Source organism: Acanthaster planci, linkage group LG01, assembly GCF_054643075.1.
Source record: "Acanthaster planci isolate LZ-2023a linkage group LG01, COTS_SCS, whole genome shotgun sequence".
NCBI classification, from domain to species: domain Eukaryota; kingdom Metazoa; phylum Echinodermata; class Asteroidea; order Valvatida; family Acanthasteridae; genus Acanthaster; species Acanthaster planci.
Genome location: NC_141777.1, coordinates 22,263,867 through 22,286,317, shown reverse-complemented (window position 1 = coordinate 22,286,317; position 22,451 = coordinate 22,263,867). Strand labels below are relative to the sequence as shown.

The following is a 22,451-nucleotide window of genomic DNA, read 5'->3' as shown; positions in this document are numbered from 1 at the left end:
TCGTCTTGCCAAAGACTGAGTTGTTCATCAATTTGAAAAAGTCTTTCTCAAAATCAGACTTGGCCAATTTACGCAATTTTGTGTTTTTGTCAATGTAGCTTTTCATCCACGGCTTTTGACGGAAACGCATTACCCGGTGAATTTCTTTGATCCACAACCCTAGTTTGAGATATTTTTGCAATGTACGATAATGGCACACATATTTTCGTTTGGTGTCCAAAGTGGCCACGAGTTTGACTACCGAGGTCACTTCGCACGCTTCGCCTTTACCAATTAAATCCTGTTGATAGCTCGAAAACCATTCGTTCGGGACCGACATATTTTCGGGTGCAAGTGGAAAGTCATTATGTTTGTCATGGTGACGTTCCGGGTAATCCATAGTAATCTCAAACATGTAACCGTAGTCGTCAATTAGTAGCAACTCTTGGATGTAATAGTACGTAATTTTTCTAAGTCTGTTTCCCAGGTAAATTCCCCTACAGGCAGATATTTGCTCACCGCCCAGCCGTATAAATTATTTGCGTCTTAGTACAAAATGTGCGACTCTGGCTTATTGGGGTCGTAGTCAGGTAGTTCTGGATTATTGACCTTTGCATATCGCTTTGCACCCACACTCGAAATACCACCTCTTTTTGCCCTTTCAAAGAACAAGTGCCTATCAATGTCGGTTAATAGTTCCAATTGTATACCCGAATGCTTTAAGAGTGCATCCCACGACAGACCCGGTGACGTGTAATAGTTGGCTGGGTCAAGGCCGTAGTGTTGTTTACATACCTTCCGAAAGTTCTCAAAAACAGCCGCTAGCAATAACACGTCCGTTTCCACGTATAGGTCGTGGTAGTCTCCCAGGTTTTTACAGCCAAAGGCCCGCCATACTGTTTTTGCACGAGCGTATTCTTGCTCGGTTATTCCTCCCTGCTTCAAAGAGCTATAGAAAGCGTCTACTGGCGGGAGTTGTCTCTCTTGGAACCGATCAAAGGAATCGATATACTCGTAAGGATAAATTCCTTTTTCCAAGAGTAAATGACTGTTATTTGGAAATCTTTCGCAAAGTAAGTTAAAATCATCGGGTGAACAATTTTTAACCAACCGATCTAGCGAAGCCGCCATGAAATGAAATGAGTCTAAAAATCTGAGTTGGCCAAAAGAAAACGAAATGTAATTTTCAGTATTTTTAGCGATCAACTTAATTGATTTCCCGTAAAATTGGTGAGCGCCTTGCATGATTAAATGCGCGTCGTATTTCTCGAGGTTATGTAAGATCACCGCAATGGGTGTTTGATTGGCCACTATTCTTAACTTGAGATTACAAATGGCGTGCGCTGGGCCTCGGCACTTCCCCGTCACGTGAAAATGATCGCGAACTTTTCTAAAATTATTGATGGGCTTTTTGTAATCTAAACATACCCATTCTCTGAACCCAGCTTCATTTTTTTGACAGAAATCAATTTTGTCAGATTTTGTCTTTGGTTCATTTGGAATATCACACTGGCACTCGCTTCGCTCGATCTATCAACTTTTCGCAGATCCAACATCTATTACATTTTTCGTAGATTTTTTGTAACTTGGGTAACCAAATCAACTTCGCTTTATTTTTAAAAGGTTCGTTGATCTTCTTTGTTTCCTGAGAAAGTGACCCTATAAAATTAACAGCCGCGTCTTGACCCCTGTACGTCTTTTGGCTAGTGCAAACTCCATCGCATCTGACGACCGCGTATGAGTAGCCACAAGGCTTGTGAATCTGTGTTTTGACCGTGTTTGTATCGGTCGGCGGTAATTTTTCTAAAACAGACTCAAAATCGGCGTAAATGACAAAAGGAACATCTTGTTTATTTTTGTAATTTTTGAACTTGAGTATATTCTCGCCTTTGGCGGGCAACTCGACCGTACATGTGGGAACGTTTAAGCCTTGACAATCTTCTTTGTGTCTGATTAACTTTTCTTCCGTTTGGAAATGCGACATGCAATTGAAACACCAGTCTTTTTGGCCGTTGTGATGATTGATATCACCTGTCAACCGAGAAAAGTTTTTAATCCAACAGTAGTGATTTTCGTCACCTTTGTTAAAGTAAAGTAAATTGATCGGTTCTTCTGGACGCTTGCTTTTGTAAAGAATGTAAAGACCGTCTTTTTTAGTGTAACCAAACACATTGATCGCCAAGTTATTTTGCGATTCGATAGGTGGGATTTGTGAAATCGGTGTTGGAAAGCTTACGTTTGTAAAATTTAAGCCATCTGACGCCTTCGGCATGTAAGTCGAAGGTCGCTCCTTATTTATTTTATATTTTGGATTTGTTTCTAGCTGGCTTTTGACTCCGTCTGAATATAATTTTAAAGCTGCCCGCAACGCCCATTGGATACATTCCTGATCTTTATTTTCGACATTTATGATTGCTTTTTTGTCTAACAGTTCTTTAGGCAACGGAATGTAAGAAGAACCCACTGGATTATATTTAACCACGTTGATGTAGAAAGCGACGACTTTGTCAAAGATCTGACCCGAGCCTTTTTGTGTATGAACCTCCACCTCTTTTATTTGTTTTTCCCTCTCTTCAGTGAGTACGTTTTTAACGTCGGCTTTATTTGCGACTGCATCGTTGTCGCTCGGAAAGGGGAATACGCCAAATTCAACTTTCTCGGGTTTTTCCAATCTAAACTGAACTTTCATATTTGTTTGCAATTTGTACGAACCAATTTCTTTTAGTTCCTCCAAAGCTTTTTTCTCAATGAAAGTTTTGTAAAAATCAAAAAAGTGTATTAGGTCGTATTCAAAGAAACGAGGTATCAATTCCCAATTGCGAAAATTACCCTGAGAGCGCCTGACGTTTCTAATGTCGACTTCTGCAATTTCCTCGGGCTGAGTGTAAGCTTTAAGCGCTTCAATAAAGTCCTGTTTGACGTATCTGTCTTTGTTTGCAAAAGGAATATTATATTTTTGTACTGTTTTCAACAGCTGCCGATATGACTGACGCGGGAGGTACCTAAATTGTTTTTGATCTGCCCGTATAGCTTCAATGAGCTCGGGTTTAGTGTGAGATTTACGGGTGATTGCCGGTAATGGAATGTTATACTGCTTAACAAAATCTTCTAAAAACGCCTTCTTAAATCGATTAAAGTTCGTTAGTAGAGGTCGGTGTTGTGGGTTGCTCATGTCTCTATTTATATGTAGGTCTCTAAAATTTTTATCATTTTTTCTGACGCCTTGACTTGACATGTTTTTTGTATATTGTTATTTTTATATATAGGCCATTTATTTAAGGTGGTTGTAAACATCAGCGTGTTTTGCTTTGAACAGAGCCATGCTTTAAGTAGAGGTCACGAGTTCAGGTCGACGTTAAGTCCCTTTTTTTGTTTGTGAGTGATTGCTGGTGCAGGCCGGTACAAGTCACGAGTTGTTTACAGGAAAAGTGTACCGGGGTCAAAAGTTCAAGGTCAGTGAAGTGGAACTCCCCGGCGGTAGTCACGAGTTGTTTACAGGAAAAGAGCGCCGGGGTCAAAAGGTGAGTGGGAATCCCCGGTGAGTGTGGTGGGTGAAAGGGGGTGAAAAGGGCGTGTGCTCCAGAACTCTCAGTTTCCTACTACTCTTTTGCTTGCCGAAATGCCGTTTCGTTAGGTCATAACAAGCAGCTAACTCGTTCAGGGGTCTTGCTATCGAAGAGTACCCCTCGACAAAGCGCCTATAGTACCCGGTAAATCCCAGAAATGATTTCAACTCCCGTGCTGTCTTCGGGACGGGCCAGGACTTGACCGCCTCAATCTTGCTGGGGTCGGTGCTCACTCCATCAGCCGAAATGACATGACCAAGGCATTTAACCGACGACTGAAAGAATCTGCACTTAGCAGGGCTAAGTTTCAGCCCGAAGTGATGTAGGCGGTCCAGAACCTGGAGCAACTCGGCCTCGTACTCTTCGGCCGTCTTGGCATAAACTATGATGTCATCCAGGTAAACAAACACGCCATCATGCAGGAGTTTGCCCATACACTTCTCCATCAAGCGCTGAAAGGTCGCAGGGGCGTTGGTTATGCCCTGAGGCATGCGATTAAATTCGTAGAACCCCAGAGGGCACCAGAAAGTGGTCTTGTGTTTGTCCTTCTCCGCCATCTCAATCTGGTGGTAGCCCGACTTCAAGTCAAGACACGAAAACCACTGGGCACCATTCATGGCGTGTAGAGTATCTTCAACTCTTGGTATGGAATACTGGTCTCGTATGGTACGGCTATTCAGCTTTCTATAGTCGATACTGAGGCGGAGGTCTCCAATCTTTTTCCTAACCAATACTATGGGCGAGGCAAACTGACTTGCGGATTCGCGAATGACACCTTTCTCCTGGAGTTCCTGGATATGCTTGCGAGCATCTGCGTAATCTGCAGGGGGTATGCGCCGACAACCTTCGCGAAATGGCGTTTCGTCGGACAAGTTAATGGTATGTCTCACGGCAGTGGTGCAGCCAATGTCTAAGTCATCTCTGGAAAATACATCAGCACGGCTTCGCAGCATCCCAACAACTCGCGTCACGTCATCTGTAGGAAGAGGAGAACCCTCAAAATCAAAATCACCGTCCTCATCCTTGGAGGGAGATGGGGACATCATACAGGCGTCTTGAGGGTGGTGAGGCAACTTCTCTTCAATTGCAAACGCTGAGGCAAAGAAACATCGTGCAGGGACCACCACACTTCTACAGGATTTGTTGGCGATGACAACTTTCGTCTTTGCCACTCTGTGGGCGGGTAATTCCACCAGGCAATTCTTTAGCTCAACGCCTTCGGGGAGCTGGGATGTGTTCTCCTTTTCAACAAGAACTTCAATCTTGGCACGGGAGGGATTGTTAATCCGCGTTGTCACTTCCACCTGTTGCCCGGGTCTAAGTGTTGTGGCCTTCAAGGACTTCACTGGCCCAAGCCGGCTGGTAGGCCGTACGTCATGTGACAGTCGGTAAGCTTGTGCCCATGCACTATCAACTTGAAGTTTTCGGAGGAAATCCTTGCCACCTTTCTGCTCACAGGCTCGCACCATTTCACGGACTACACTAGTGTTAGTTCCGACGAACATCGTCAGCCCTCTGGCGGTCGGGGCAGACAAGTGCAAGGGTCGTGACCTCCTTCTGCATTCCAGCAGAGTTGGCGGAAAACTTCAAATTTAACTCGATGTATCCCTCGTTAGGGACAGGCTGTCCAGCGGCACCTATCAGCGCAAGATGTGAAAGGGGCTGTAGCGGTCGATGCGGGAGATAACGGGTGTGGTAACTGGCAGTTATACACGTGACTTGTGATCCGGTGTCAAGGAGACAGTGGGTTGGTTGTCCATCGATGAAGACAGGGGTGACAGCCTGATCACTGACAACACCTGGAGGAACATCTGAAGCAGAATCTCCTTGACACTGCATCGACGAAGGTGAACGACTCATTGGCCCTTGGGCTGGTTCGGGGCAGCTGTTCGGGCATTTACAGCTGCCCGCTGTCGTTTCCCGAACTCTGGTCATCCCTGGGTTTGCTCAGACGAAGCATCATCTTCTCCTGCACAAGGGCAGCATTCTTCGGCTTGGAGCATGCATTCATACGGTGGCCGTCCTCACCGCAATTGTAACAGAAAATGGCTCTGGGTGCGCGGCCAGAGGCAGGGGTCGAAGGAGACAGCCGCCGGGGCGTAGTAGTTTGGCTCTTGAAAAACCCATCCAGCCAGCGGTGCAAACGGTCCACAGTCTGCCGCAATTCTGCCACTTCTCCGTCGCTATCTCGGGCTGGGCTAGGGGTCGCCTTGGCATCTCGACTGTCAGCTGAGATGGTATGGACCATGGTAGCAACTTTCTTCGTTAGCCTGCTGTCATTCTTTCTGCGATCTGCTTTCTCTTCCAGCAAGGCCTCGGCTGCCCGCACTTCTCGAAGAAGAGTAAGCATGTTAGGAGGGTTGTCCTTCTTAGCTCGGAGCTGGAGCACATTCAACAGTGGCTCGTTATACAGGCACCCTCGCTGAAACTGACTGGACAACGTCTTGTCGGCATCCTGGGAATCGATACCATCCATCTCGACGACTTGGGTGAGGAGCGTGTGAAGACGGAGAAGATAATCAGAAGCTTTCTCTTCCTCCTTCTGGTAGGAGCACCGAAAATTTGTCAACAACTCGTCGCCATCTGATGTAGAGCCGTATGCCCGGGACAGGCACGTCAGGTATTCTTGCGCTGGGCTCCCGCCACTCACAGCCCAGACGACATTCAGAGCCGGAGGAACTAATGACTCAGTTATTCTGCTCCTTTTTTCAGAGTCGGGGATGCTTTGGTCTTTCAAGAGTTGGCGTGCCAAACGTCGCCAGTTCTCAAAGTCAAGCTCGCCAGAAGGAACTGGTGTCTTGCCGGAAAACAACCTCAGACGGCGATACGACCTACTGGAAACCTTGTCAATGACATGGACAACTTGGCTAGCTTTAGGAGAAACATTTTCTTCCTTAGTATCTGACTCCTCAGAGCCCAGCGTGAGAGATTTGAGATCTTCCATGGTCTTTCCATGGCCAGACAAAAATTCCTTAAGGGCCTCGGAAAACTCAATCGTGCTCTGTCGATACGGTGTTACAATAAATTACGGTACAAAAATGCAACTTCTAGAAAGTATCCACGAGAAAAGTGGTGGGGAAAATATACAAGTGGCAAAAAAGAAGCGGTGTGGTTCATCCAAAATTATCACCAGTGAACAATTCTGAGAAGTCGGGTCAATAGAAAATCAAGGTGCAGACATAGGAGGAACAATTATTCACCGGCTATCAGCAATGAATCATCAATAATAATAAACACGAAAACAACTTGAATACAGGAGCGCAGTGAATGGCACATTGAAATCAAAGGCAAAAAAATGTGGATACGTCAACAAGGTTGTCATCATACAATAATCATTCAGCAATGAACCACCAACAAGAAAGAATTAAATAGGATCAACTGAAGGAAATGCTTCTGCGAAAAAAGTTTTGTTCTGCTCCCTTTTCAAGAAAAAAAATCAAAATTGCCCAAAACAAACATGTGAGCGTACAACAAACAGGTAACCAATGGCAGGGGAGATAGCGCTGAAAAGAGATGTCTGAGGGCCTATGCCGGTTCGATAAAAAGTCGGAAATTTGCTCACAAGGAAAAAAAAATCACGCAGATAGCAGGAGTTCAGTTGGTCCTCATTCTGGGCACAAGTATTGTTATTTGCACACCTGATGTGATTCATATACAAGGATATCAAGCAAAACGGTTACAGAATTCATGTCAACTTTCAATGCGTAATACTCCAGTGAAAAGATATAAGAAGAACGGGCAAATTTGAACCAGCACACACAAAAGAAACAGCTCCGGAAGAAAGAGTCTCAACTGAGAGGAAAAAAGTGAACGAAGGGATCTGCAACAATTGCTGGCAAACTTGGGAAGGAGTCTGAAAGATTTTGGGTGGAAAAACTATACGGCGAAACTCACTGGAGTATGTACACAAGGAACAAAAAAAATATCAAATACAGTAATGTGTGGTTTACAAGGTATAATAAATTATACAATGTCAAACAAAGTAAGGGCTTAGCTGGTTCTTCTTTCCAGGACTTGATCTTGCTTGGGTGGCCAATGTCTGCAGTGCCGGGGCGAGTCTCCGCGAGTCCGGGTAGGTGACGTGGCGTTCCCAAGGGCGTTCCCAAACAGGAAAAGGGGGTGAAAAGCGGGCCGGGTGGAGAGGCGAACCGGGTCGGCTCTCCGAAACGTGACCTGGGAACTTCGTACTCTGTATCGACAGAGCACGCGGCAAAATGATGCGAGAACGTTAGCAACGTGACAGAAAGTCGCTTTTGTGGAGTCGGCTCTCCTTCCTAACTGGACGGCAAAAAAAGGTGCAGGGGGCACTTTCGGATAGAACTCGCACCTAGGTCTTAGTACGCTCTCAAATATTTGTAGGACCAACTGACATATGTATCTTATTAAATCTAAACACAATCAGACATAGCATCTAAACTAACTGGGTTCGCATAAAAAATATCAACAACAATGGCGTTAGAAGTTTTGGATGTCCACACAGAACATTTTACACTTGAAATATCGGAATGGGGAAACTAAACGGTGAAAAGGTCATATACATGCATAAACTCATGTTTATCTGCAGAACACGAAACGTGATCTGGGCCAAACAGTAAAAGTGTACACTTGCTAATCCATTCGAATGGCATGTGGGAGCAGTACGACAAGTGGTCATGACTTTCAGTTACATGTAAATGCATGTGGAAACGTCCAGTAACACATATCCATACAGCCTACGTAACTATACGACTATCTACAGAGCTAGTTAAACATTGGATTAAAAGATTATTATCTACATCGTGTGGCTACTGTGTCGTGCGGACATGCACTGGGTATTTTAGACACGCTGGCAGTGTACATGTGTGTGCAGATTGCTCAAGGTCATCTACGGACAGAATTTTAGTCTATCAGTGTCAATGCATCCAGTAAAGCAATAAAGAGAATATTGGCTAAATTACAGGAGCGGCACAAGGAGTAATAGAGTATAGAACCATTCATATTTACATTGTTGCTCAATAGGACGTGGCATACTTGGCGAGAAACATAATGAAACACAAGTGATTACATCATTGCCCGTGGAGTGTGGGAAGTATAACATTATCATCAGTGGGCAAGACAATCTCAATGCCGTCACACAATCATATCATATAAAAAGAGAGCTACATGGTTCATACAAAAATAAGAAAGTATCGGCTTACCTGTATCGACAGAGCACGCGACAAAATGATGCGAGAACGTTTAATAGGAACGTGACAGAAAGTCGCTTTTATGGAGTCGGCTCTCCTTCCTAACTCGACGGCAAAAAAAAGTGCAGGGGGCACTTTCAGATAGAACTCGCACCTAGGTCTTAGTACGCTCTGAAGACACAGCCACGAGAGGGGGGTTAAATAGTCCTACTGAATCACGCGTTCGCACAGGTGCTAGTAGCTCTTGCGATTGGCCCAAAAATTAAGACAAATGAGGTAATTTGGAACTAGCCAATTAAAAAGTGCCATGGTGGACGACATTCCTAGGGGAGACGTGGACACCTCAGAGTTAACCAATCTGGTCCCCTCCTTGGGCCACGTTGACCAGCGTGATCGCGGTTTCCGGGAGAGAACCCGACACCCGGACATCCTACGGCTTGTATCCGGGCAAGACGTTGCCGCCGGAAGGAAGTGTGCTTCAAGCTGCCGTGGGAAAGTCCAAACCTAACATCCTCTGTCAAACCTAAAAAAACATTTTTTGTCGGACCTATACAGGGTCCCACACAGATATCTAACCCTAACCCTGCTATCTCTAACCCCCAACCCTATCCCTAACTATTATCACCAACCCTATCTCAAACCCTATCCCTAACCTTAACCCAAACAATAACCCTATTATCCCTTACCCCATTTCTAACCCTAACCCTATCTCTAACCCTAACCCTATCTCTAAACCTTATTCTACCCCTAACCTTAAACCCAACCCTAACCCTATTATCCCTAACCCTGTCTCTAAACCTAACCCTATTATCCCTAACCCTATCTCTAACCCTAACAATATACCTAACCCTATCCCTAACCCCCAACTCTATCCTTAACCATTATCACCAACCCTATCTCAAAACCTATCCCTAACCATACCCCTAAACCCAGCCCTATCCCTAATCCTGTTTTTCCTAAACCTACATCTAACCCCAACCCTATCGCTAACCCCCAACCCTATCCTTAACCATGATCACCAACCCTATCTCAAACCCTATCCCTAAACTTACCCCTAAACCCAGCCCTATCCCTAACCCTGTTATTCGTAACCCTATCTCTAACCATAACCCTATCTCTAACCCTATCCCTATCTCTAACCCTAACCCTATTATCCCTAACCCTATCCCTAAACCTAAAAATATCCCTAACCCTACCCCTAAACCGATCCTTTTCCCTAACCATGTTATCCCTAACACTATCTCTAACCCTATCCCTACCCCTAACCTTAACCCAAACAATAACCCTATTATCCCTAACCCCATTTCTAACCCTAACCCTATCTCTAACCCTAACCCTCTCTCTAACCCTTACCCTACCCCTAACCTTAAGTTCAACCCTAACCCTATTATCCCTAACACTATATCTAACCCTAACCCTATCCCTAACCATCAACCCTATCCCTAACCCTAACCCTATTATCCCTAACTCTATCTCTAACCCTAACCCTATCTCTAACCCTATCCCTACCCTTAACCCCAACCCTATCCCTACCCCTCTAACCCTATCCCTAACCACACTCCTACCTCTAACCCTGTTATCCCTAACGATATCGCTAAACATAACCTAAACTCTATCTCCACCCCTAAACCCAACTTTATCCATATCCCTAACCCCATCTCTAACCCTATCCCTAACCCTATCCCTAACCCTACCCCTAACCCTAACCCTATTATCCCTAACCCTATATCTAACCCTAAACATATCCCTAACCCTATCATCCCTAACCCCATCTCTAACCCTATCCCTACCCCAACCCTAACCCTACCCCTAACCATATTATCCCTAACCCTATCACTAACCATATCCGCAACCCTAACCCTATTATCCCTAACCCTATCTCTAACCCTAACCCTATCCCTAACTCTCCCTTAAACCCAACTATATCCGTATCCCCAACCCTATCCCTAACCCTATCCCTAACCTTAACCCAAACAATAACCCTATTATCCCTAACCCCATTTCTAACCCTAACCCTATCTCTAACCCTAACCCTATCTCTAAACCTTATTCTACCCCTAACCTTAAACCCAACCCTAACCCTTTTATCCCTAACCCTATCTCTAAACCTAACCCTATTATCCCTAACCCTATCTCTAACCCTAACAATATACCTAACCACATCCCTAACCCCAACCCTATCCCTAACCATTATCACCAACCCTATCTCAAAACCTATCCCTAACCCTACCCCTAAACCCAGCCCTATCCCTAATCCTGTTTTTCCTCATCCTTTATCTGACCCTAACCCTATCCCTAACCCCCAACCCTATCCTTAACCATGATCACCAACCCTATCTCTAAAAATATCCCTAACCTTACCCCTAAACCCAGCCCTATCCCTAACCCTGTTATCCCTAACCCTATTTCTAACCATAACCCTATCTGTAACCCTATTATCCCTAACCCTATCTCTAACCCTAACCCTATTATCCCTAACCCTATCTCTAACCCTAACAATATCCCTAACCCTATCCCTAACCCCAACCCTATCCCTAACCATTATCACCAACCCTATCTCAAAACCTATCCCTAACCCTACCCCTAAACCTGGCCCTATCCCTAATCCTGTGTTTCCTAATCCTATATCTGACCCTAACCCTATCCCTAACCCCCAACCTTATCCTTAACCATGATCACCAACCCTATCTCAAACCCTATCCCTAACCTTACCCCTAAACCCAGCCCTATCCCTAACCCTGTTATTCCTAACCCTATCTCTAACCATAACCCTATCTCTAACCCTATCCCTAACCCTATCTCTAACCCTAACCCTATTATCCCTAACACTATCCCTAAACCTAAAAATATCCCTAACCCTACCCCTAAACCCATCCCTTTCCCTAACCATGTTATCCCTAATCCTATCTCTAACCCTATCCCTAAACCCATCCCTTTCACTAATCATGTTATCCCTAACCCTATCTTTAACCCTATCCCTAACCTTAACCCAAACAATAACCCTATTATCCCTAACCCTACCCGTAACCACAACCCTGTCCCTAACCATGTTATCACTAACCCTATCTCTAACCCCACCCTTTCCCTAACCCTGTTATCCCTAACCCTATCTCTAACTCTATCTCTAACCATATCCCCAACCCTAACCCTATTATCCCTAACCCTATCTCTAACCCTAACCCTAACTCTACCCCTAAACCCAACTATATCCGTATCCCCAACCCTATCCCTAACCCTATCCCTAACCTTAACACAAACAATAACCCTATTATCCCTTACCCCATTTCTAACCCTAACCCTATCTCTAACCCTAACCCTATCTCTAAACCTTATTCTACCCCTAACCTTAAACCCAACCCTAACCCTATTATCCCTAACCCTATCTCTAAACCTAACCCTATTATCCCTAACCCTATCTCTAACCCTAACAATATACCTAACCGTATCCCTAACACCAACCCTATCCCTAACCATTATCACCAACCCTATCTCAAACCCTATCCCTAACCTTACCCCTAAACCCAGCCCTATCCCTAATCCTGTTTTTCCTAATCCTATATCTGACCCTCACCCTATCCCTAACCCCCAACGCTATCCTTAACCATTATTGCCAACCCTATCTCAAACCCTATCCCTAACCTTACCCCTAAACCCAGCCCTATCCCTAACCCTGTTACCCCTAACCCTATCTCTAACCATAACCCTATCTCTAACCCTATGCCTAACCCTATTTTCCCTAACTCTATATCTAACCCTATCCCTAACCATGTTATCCCTAACCCTATATCTAACCCCAACCCTATCCCTAACCCTGTTATTCCTAACCCTATCTCTAACCATAACCCTATCTCTAACCCTATTTCTAACCCTATTATCCCTAACCCTATCTCTAACCCTATCCCTAACCCTATTATCCCTAACCCCATCCCTAACCCCAACCCTTTCCCTAACCATTATAACCAACCCTATTTCAAAACCTATCTCTAACCCTACCCCTAAACCCATCTCTTCCCTAACCATGTTATCCCTAACACTATCTCTAACCCCAACCCTTTCCCTAACCCTGTTATCCCTAACCCTATCTCTTACCCTAACTCTATCTCTAACCCTAACCCCAACCCTATCCCTAACCATTATCACCAACCCTATCTCAAAACCTATCCCTAACCCTACCCCTAAACCCAGCCCTATCCCTAATCCTGTTTTTCCTAACTCTATCTCTAACCCTAACCCTATCTCTAACCCTATCCCTAACTCTAACCCTATGCCTAACCCTATTATCCCTAACCCTATCTCTAAACCTAACCATATCTCTAACCCTATCCCTAACTCTACCCCTAAACCCAACCCTATCCGTATCCCGAAACCTATCCCTAACCATATCCCTAACCCGAATCCTATTATCCCTAACCCTACCCGTAACCCCAAACCTGTCCCTAACCATGTTATCCCTAACCCTATCTCTAACCCCAACCCTTTCCCTGACCATGTTATCACTAACCCTATCTCTAACCCCAACCTTTCCCTAACCCTGTTATCCCTAACCCTATCTCTAACTCTATCTCTAACCATATCCCCAACCCTAACCCTATTACCCCTAACCCTATCTCTAACCCTAACCCTATCCCTAACTCTACCCATAAACCCAACCCTATCCGTATCCCCAACCCTATCTCTCAACATATCCCTAACCATTATGCTATTATCCCTAACTCTACTTGCAACCCCAAATCTGTCCCTAACCCTGTTATCCCTAACCCTATCTCTAACCCCAACCCTTTCCCTAACCCTGTTATCCCTAACCCTATCTCTACCCCTAACTCTATCTCTAACCCTCACCCCAACCCTATCCCTAACCCCAACCCTACCCCTAACCATATTATCCCTAACCCTATCACTAACCATATCCGCAACCCTAACCCTATTATCCCTAACCCTATCTCTAATCCTAACCCTATCTCTAACCCTATCCCTAACTCTCCCCCTCATCCCAACCTTATCCGTATCCCAAAACCTATCCCTAACCCTATCTCTAACCCTATTATCCCTAACCCTACCCGTAACCCCAACCCTGTCCCTAACCCTGTTATCACTAACCCTATCTATAACCCCAACCTTTCCCTAACCCTGTTATCCCTAACCCTATCTCTAACTCTATCTCTAACCATATCCCCAACCCTAACCCTATTATCCCTAACCCTATCTCTAACCCTATCCCTAACTCTACCCCTAAACCCAACCATATCCGTATCCCCAACCCTATCCCTAACCATATCCCTAACCCTAATCCTATTATCCCTAACCCTACCCGTAACCCCAAACCTGTCCCTAACCCTGTTATCCCTAACCCTATCTCTAACCCCAACCCATTCCCTAACCCTGTTATCCCTAACCCTATCTCTTACCCTAACAATATGCCGAACCCTATCCCTAACCCCAACCCTATCCCTAACCATTATCACCAACCCTATCTCAAAACCTATCCCAACCCTACCCCTAAACCCAGCCCTATCCCTAATCCTGTTTTTTCCTAATCCTATATCTGACCCTAACCCTATCCCTAACCCCAAATCCTATCTTTAACCAAGATCACCAACCCTATGTCAAAACCTATCCCTAACCTTACCCCTAAACCCAGCCCTATCCCTAACCCTGTTATCCCTAACCCTATCTCTAACCATAACCCTATCTCTAACCCTATGCCTAACCCTAATATCCCTAACTCTAAATCTAACCCTATCCCTAACCCTAACCCTATCCCTAAACATTATAAAAAAAACCTATTTCAAAACCTATCTCTAACCCTACCCCTTAACCCATCCCTTTCCCTAACCATGTTATCCCTAACCCTATCTCTAACCCCAACCCTATCCCTAACCCTGTTATCCCTAACCCTATCTCTAACCATAACCCTATCTCTAACCCTATTATCCCTAACCCTATCTCTAACCCAAACCCTGCTATCCCTAACCCCAACCCTATCCCTAGCCATTATTACCAACCCTATCTCAAAACCTATCCCTAACCCTAACCCTAACCCCAACCTTTCCCTAACCCTGTTATCCCTAACCCTATCTCTAACTCTATCTCTAACCATATCCCCAACCCTAACCCTATTACCCCTAACCCTATCTCTAACCCTAACCCTATCCCTAACTCTACCCATAAACCCAACCCTATCCGTATCCCCAACCCTATCCCTAAACATATCCCTAACCCTAATCCTATTATCCCTAACCCTACCTGTACCCCCAAACCTGTCCCTAACCCTGTTATCCCTAACCCTATCTCTAACCCCAACCCTTTCCCTAACCCTGTTATCCCTAACCCTATCTCTAACCCTAACTCTATCTCTAACCCTAACCCCAACCCTATCCCTAACCATTATCACCAACCCTATCTCAAAACCTATCCCTAACACTACCCCTAAACCCAGCCCTAACCCTAATCCTGTTTTTCCTAACCCTATCTCTAACCCTAACCCTATCTCTAACCCTATCCCTATCTCTAACCCTATGCCTAACCCTATTATCCCTAACCCTATCTCTAAACCTAACCATATCTCTAACCCTATCCCTAACTCTACCCCTAAACCCAACCCTATCCGTATCCCGAAACCTATCCCTAACCATATCCCTAACCCTAATCCTATTATCCCTAACCCTACCCGTAACCCCAAACCTGTCCCTAACCATGTTATCCCTAACCCTATCTCTAACCCCAACCCTTTCCCTGACCATGTTATCACTAACCCTATCTCTAACCCCAACCTTTCCCTAACCCTGTTATCCCTAACCCTATCTCTAACTCTATCTCTAACCATATCCCCAACCCTAACCCTATTACCCCTAACCCTATCTCTAACCCTAACCCTAGCCCTAACACTACCCTTAAACCCAACCCTATCCGTATCGCCAAGCCCATCCCTAAACCTACGTCTAACCCTAATCCTATTATCCCTAACCCTATCACTAACCCCAACCCTTTCCCTAACCCTGTTATCCCTAACCCTATCTCTAACCCCAACCCTTTCCCTAACCCTGTTATCCCTAACCCTATCTCTAACCCTAACTCTATCTCTAACCCTAACCCCAACCCTATCCCTAACCCCAACCCTACCCCTAACCATATTATCCCTAACCCTATCACTAACCATATCCGCAACCCTAACCCTATTATCCCTAACCCTATCTCTAATCCTAACCATATCTCTAACCCTATCCCTAACTCTACCCCTAAACCCAACCCTATCCGTATCCCCAAACCTATCACTAACCCTATCTCTAACCCTATTACCCCTAACCCTAACCGTAACCCCAACCTTGTCCCTAAATATGTTATCACTAACCCTATCTCTAACCCCACCCTTTCCCTAACCCTGTTATCCCTAACCCTATCTCTAACTCTATCTCTAATCATATCCCCAGCCCTAACCCTATTATCCCTAACCCTATCTCTAACCCTAACCCTATCCTTAACTCTACCCCTAAACCCAACCCTATCCGTATCCCCAACCCTATCCCTAACCATATCCCTAACCCTAATCCTATTATCCCTAACCCCTACCCGTAACCCCAAACCTGTCCCTAACCCTGTTATCCCTAACCCTATCTCTAACCCCAACCTTTTCCCTAACCCTGTTATCCCTAACCCTATCTCTAACCCTAACTCTATCTCTAACCCTAACCCCAACCCTATCCCTAACCCTAACCCTACCCCTAACCATATTCTCCCTAACCCTATCACTAACCATATCCGCAACCCCAACCCTATCCTTAACCATGATCACCAACCCTATCTCAAACCCTATCCCTAACCTTACCCCTAAACCCAGCCCTATCCCTAACCCTGTTATTCCTAGCCCTATCTCTAACCATAACCCTATCTCTAGCCCTATCCCCAACCCTATCTCTAACCCTAACCCTATTATCCCTAACCCTATCTCTAAACCTAAAAATATCCCTAACCCTACCCCTAAACCCATCCCTTTCCCTAACCATGTTATCACTAACCCTATCTCAAACCCTAACCCTAACCCCAACCCCATCCCTAACCCTGTTATCCCTAACCCAATCTCTAACCATGACCCTATCTCTAAAAATATCCCTAAACCTAACCCCAAACCTAACGCTAACCCTACCCCTAAACCCAGCCTCATCCCTAACCCTGTTATCCCTAACCCTATTTCTAACCCTAACCCTAACCCTACCCCTAACCCTATTATCCCTAACCCTGTCACTAACCATATCCGCAACCCTAACCCTATTATCCCTAACCCTATCTCTAATCCTAACCCTATCTCTAACCCTATTATCCCTAACCCTACCCGTAACCCCAACCCTGTCCCTAACCATGTTATCACTAACCCTATCTATAACCCCAACCTTTCCCTAACCCTGTTATCCCTAACCCTATCTCTAACTCTATCTCTAACCATATCCCCAACCCTAACCCTATTATCCCTAACCCTATCTCTAACCCTAACCCTATCCCTAACTCTACCCCTAAACCCAACCCTATCCGTATCCCCAACCCTATCCCTAACCATATCCCTAAACCTAATCCTATTATCCCTAACCCTACCCGTAACCCCAAGCCTGTCCCTAAACCTGTTATCCCTAACCCTATCTCAAACCCAAACCCTTTCCCTAACCCTGTTATCCATAACCCTATCTCTAACTCTATCTCTAACCATATCCCCAACCCTAACCCTATTATCCCTAACCCTATCTCTAACCCTAACCCCATCCCTAACTCTACCCCTAAACCCAACCCTATCCGTATCCCCAACCCTATCCCTAACCATATCCCTAACCCTAATCCTATTATCCCTAACCCTATACGTAACCCCAAACCTGTCCCTAACCCTGTTATCCCTAACCCTATCTCTAACCCCAACCCTTTCCCTAACCCTGTTATCCCTAACCCTATCTCTTACCCTAACAATATCCCTAACCCTATCCCTAACCCCAACCCTATCCCTAACCATTATCACCAACCCTATCTCAAAACCTATCCCTAACCCTACCCCTAAACCCGGCCCTATCCCTAATCCTGTTTTTTCCTAATCCTATATCTGACCCTAACCCTATCCCTAACCCCCAACCCTATCCTTAACCATTATCACCAACCCTATCTCAAACCCTATCCCTAACCTTACCCCTAAACCCAGCCTTATCCCTAACCCTGTTATTCCTAACCCTATCTCTAACCATAACCCTATCTCTAACCCTATCCTTAACCCTATCTCTAACCCTAACCCTATTATCCCTAACCCTATCTCTAAACCTAAAAATATCCCTAACCCTACCCCTAAACCCATCCCTTTCCCTAATAATGTTATCACGAACCCTATCTCAAACCCTATCCCTAACCCTAACCCCAACCCCATCCCTAACCCTGTTATCCCTAACCCAATCTCTAACCATGACCCTATCTCTAAAAATATCCCTAAACCTAACCCCAAACCTAACCCTAACCCTACCCCTAAACCCAGCCCTATCCCTAAGCCTGTTATCCCTAACCCTATCTCTAACCATAACCCTATCCCTAACCCTATTATCCCTAACCCTATCTCTAACCCTAACCAGATAATCCCTAACCCTATCTCTAACCCTAACAATTTCCCTAACCCTATCCCTAATCCCAACCCTATCCCTAACCATTATCACCAACCCTATCTCAAAACCTATCCCTCACCCTACCCCTAAACCCGGCCCTATCCCTAATCCTGTTTTTTCCTAATCCTATATCTGACACCAACCCTATCCTTAACCATTATCACCAACCCTATCTCAAACCCTATCCCGAACCTTACCCCTAAACCCAGCCCTATCCCTAACCCTGTTATCCCTAACCCTATTTCTAACCATAACCCTATCCCTAACCCTATTATCCCTAACCCTATCTCTAACCCTAACACGATAATACCTAACCCTATCTCTAACCCTAACAATTTCCCTAACCCTATCCCTAATCCCAACCCTATCCCTAACCATTATCACCAACCCTATCTCAAAACCTATCCCTCACCCTACCCCTAAACCCGGCCCCTATCCCTAATCCTGTTTTTTCCTAATTCTATATCTGACACCAACCCTATCCTTAACCATTATCACCAACCCTATCTCAAACCCTATCCCGAACCTTACCCCTAAACCCAGCCCTATCCCTAACCCTGTTATCCCTAACACTATCTCTAACCATAACCCTATCTCTAAAGCTATGCCTAACCCTATTATCCCTAACCCTGTCTCTAACCCTATCCCTAACCCTATTATCCCTAACTCTATCTCTAACCCTACCCCTAATCCCATCCCTTTCACTAACCATGTTATCCTTAACCCTATCTCTAACCCTATGCCTACCCCTCACCTTAACCCCAAACAATAACCCTATTATCCCTAACCCTACCCGTAAACCCCAACTCTGTCCTTAACCATGTTATCACTAACCCTATCTCTAACCCCACCGTTTCCCTAACCCTGTTATCCCTAACCCTATCTCTAACCCTAACCCTATTATCCCTAACCCTATCTCTAAACCTAAAAATATCCCTAACCCTACCCCTAAACCCATTACTTTCCCTAACCATGTTATCACTAACCCTATCTCAAACCGTATCCCTAACCCTAACCATGTTATCACTAACCCTATCTCAAACCCTATCCCTAACCCTCACCCCTACCCCCATCCCTAACCCTGTTATCCCTAACCCTATTTCTAACCATAACCCTATCCCTAACCCTATTATCCCTAACCCTATCTCTAACCCTGACCCTATCCCTAAACCTAACCCCAACCCTAACCTTACGCCTAAACCCAGCCCTATCCCTAACCCTGTTATCCCTAACCTTATCTCTATCCATAACCCTATCTCTAACCCTATCCCTAACCCTATTATCCCTAACCCTATCTCAAACCCTAACCCTAACCCCAACCCCATCCCTAACCCTGTTATCCCTAACCCAATCCTCTAACCCTGACCCTATCTTTAACCCTATTCCCTAAACCTAACCCCAACCCTAAACCCTAACCCTACCCCTAAGCCCAGCCCTATCCCTAACCCTGTTATCCCTAACCCAATCTCTAACCATGACCCTTTCTCTAAACCTATCCCTAAACCTAACCCCCAACCCTAACCCTAAACCTACCCCTAAACCCAGCCTCATCCCTAACTCTGTTAGTCCCTGACCATAATTTCTAACCATAACCCTATCCCTAACCCTATTATCCCTTAACCCTATCTCTAACCCTAACCCTATTGATCCCCTAACCCTATCTCTAACCCCTAACATATCCCGAACCCTATCCCTAACCATTATCAACAACCCTATTTAAAACCCTATCCTTAACCCTACCCCTAAACCCGGCCCTATCCCTAATCCTGTTTTTTCCTAAGCCTATATCTGACCCTAGCTCTATCCCTAACCCCAACCCTATCCCTAACCACGATCAACAACCCTATCTCATACCCGATCCCTAACCTTACCCCTAAACCCCGCCCTAACCCTAACCCTGTTATCCCTAACCCTATCTCTATCCCTAACCCTATCTCTAACCATTATAACCAACCCTATTTCAAAACCTATCTCTAACCCTACCCCTAAACCCATCTCTTCCCTAACCATGTTATCCCTAACACTATCTCTTACCCTATCCCTACCCCTAACCTTAACCCAAACAATAACCCTATTATCACTAACCCCATTTCTAACCCTAACCCTATCTCTAACCCTAACCCTAATCTCTAAACCTTATTCTACCCCTAACCTTAGACCCAACCCTAACCCTATTATCCCTAACCCTATCTCTAACCCTAACAATATACCTAACCGGTATCCCTAAACCCCAACCCTATCCCCTAACCCTTATCACCAACCCTATCTCAAAACCTACCCCTAACCCTACCCCTTAACCCGGCCCTATCCCTAATCCTGTTTTTCCTAATCATATATCTGACCCTAACCCTATCCCTAACCCCCAACCTTATCCTTAACCATGATCACCAACCCTATCTCAAACCCTATCCCTTAACCTTACCCCTAAACCCAGCCCTATTCCTAACCCTGTTATCCCTAACCCCATCTCTAACCCTAACCCTAACCCTATCCCTAACCCTAACACTACTCCTAACCCTGTTATCCCTAACCCTATCTCTAACCATAACCCTATCTCCAACCCTAACCCTAACCCTATCATCCCTAACCCTATCTCTAACCCTAGCCCTAACCCTAAGCCTACCCATAACCCTATTATCCCTAACCCTATCACTAACCATATCCGCAACCCTAACCCTATTATCCCTAACCCTATCTCTAACCCTATCTCTAACCCTATCTCTAACCCTATCCCTAACTCTACTCCTAAACCCAACCCTATCCGTATGCCCAATCCTATCCCTAACCCTATCTCTAACCTATTATCCCTAACCCTACCCGTAACCCCAACCCTGTCCCTAACCCTGTTATCCCTACCCTATCTCTAACCCCACCCTTTCCCTAACCCTGTTATCCCTAGCCCTATCTCTAACCCTAACTCTATCCCTAACTCTACCCCTAAACCAAACCCTACCCCGTAACCCCAACCCTGTCCCTGACGATTATCACCAACCCTATCTCAAAACCTATCCCTAACCCTACCCCTAAACCCAGCCCTATCCCTAATCCTGTTTTTCCTAACCCTATCTCTAACCCTACCCCATCTATAACCCTATCCCTACCCTTAAGCTTAAACCCAACCCTAACCCTATCATCCCTAACCCTATCTCTAACCTAAACCCTGCTATCCCTAACCCCCAACCCTATCCCTAACCATTATCACTAACCCTATCTCAAACCCTATCCCTAACCCCAAGCCCAACACCATCTTAACCCTGTTATCCCTAACCCAATCTTTAACCCTGACCCTATCTATAACCCCTATCCCTAAACCTAACCCCAACCTAACCCTACGCCTAAACCCAGCCCTATCCCTAACCCTGTTATCCCTAACCTTATCTCTAACCATAACCCTATCTCTAACCCTATTATCCCTAACCCTATCTCTAACCCTAACCCTATTATCCCTAACCCTATCTCAAACCCTAACAATATCCCTATCCCTAACCCCAACCCTATCCAAACCATTATCACCAACCCTATCTCAAAACCTACCCCTAACCCTACCCCTAAAACCCGGCCCTATCCCTAATCCTGTTTTTCCTAATCCTATATCTGACACTAACCCCTATCCCTAACCCCCAATCCTATCTTTAACCATTATCACCAACCCTATCTCAAACCCTATCCCCAACCTTACCCCTAAACCCAACCTTATCCGCACCCCCAAACCTATCCCTAACCCTATCTCTAACCCTATTATCCCTAACCCTACCCGTAACCCCAACCCTGTCCCTAACCCTGTTATCCCTAACCCTACCCTTTCCCTAACCCTGTTATCCCTAACCCTATCTCTAACCCTAACTCTATCTCTAACCATATCCGCAACCCTAACCCTATTATCCCTAACCGTATCTCTAACCCTAACTCTCTCCCTAACTCTACCCCTAAACCAAACCCTATCCGTATCTCCAACCCTATCCCTAACCCTACCTCTAACCCTAATCCTATTATTCCTAACCCTACCCGTAACCCCAACCCTGTCCCTAACCTTGTTATCCCTAACCCTATTTCTAACCCTAACTCTATCTCTAACCCTAACCCTATCTCTAACCCTAACCCCAACCCTATCCCTTACCATT

General features: G+C 45.3%; 1 protein-coding gene across 1 annotated transcript; it reads right to left on the bottom strand.

Moving 5' to 3' along the window:
* Positions 1 to 5,442: 5,442 nt before the first annotated feature.
* On the bottom strand, positions 5,443 to 6,489 carry LOC147800536 (paraneoplastic antigen Ma3 homolog). Its single transcript, XM_087147139.1, has one exon. It carries the CDS (start codon positions 6,487 to 6,489, stop codon positions 5,443 to 5,445), a length of 1,047 nt encoding a protein of 348 aa, XP_087003265.1.
* Positions 6,490 to 22,451: the final 15,962 nt, after the last annotated feature.

Excerpts from the sequence above, each read along its gene's own strand:
- LOC147800536 (XM_087147139.1), bottom strand. The coding sequence starts at position 6,489 with ATGGAAGATCTCAAATCTCTCACGCTGGGCTCTGAGGAGTCAGATACT.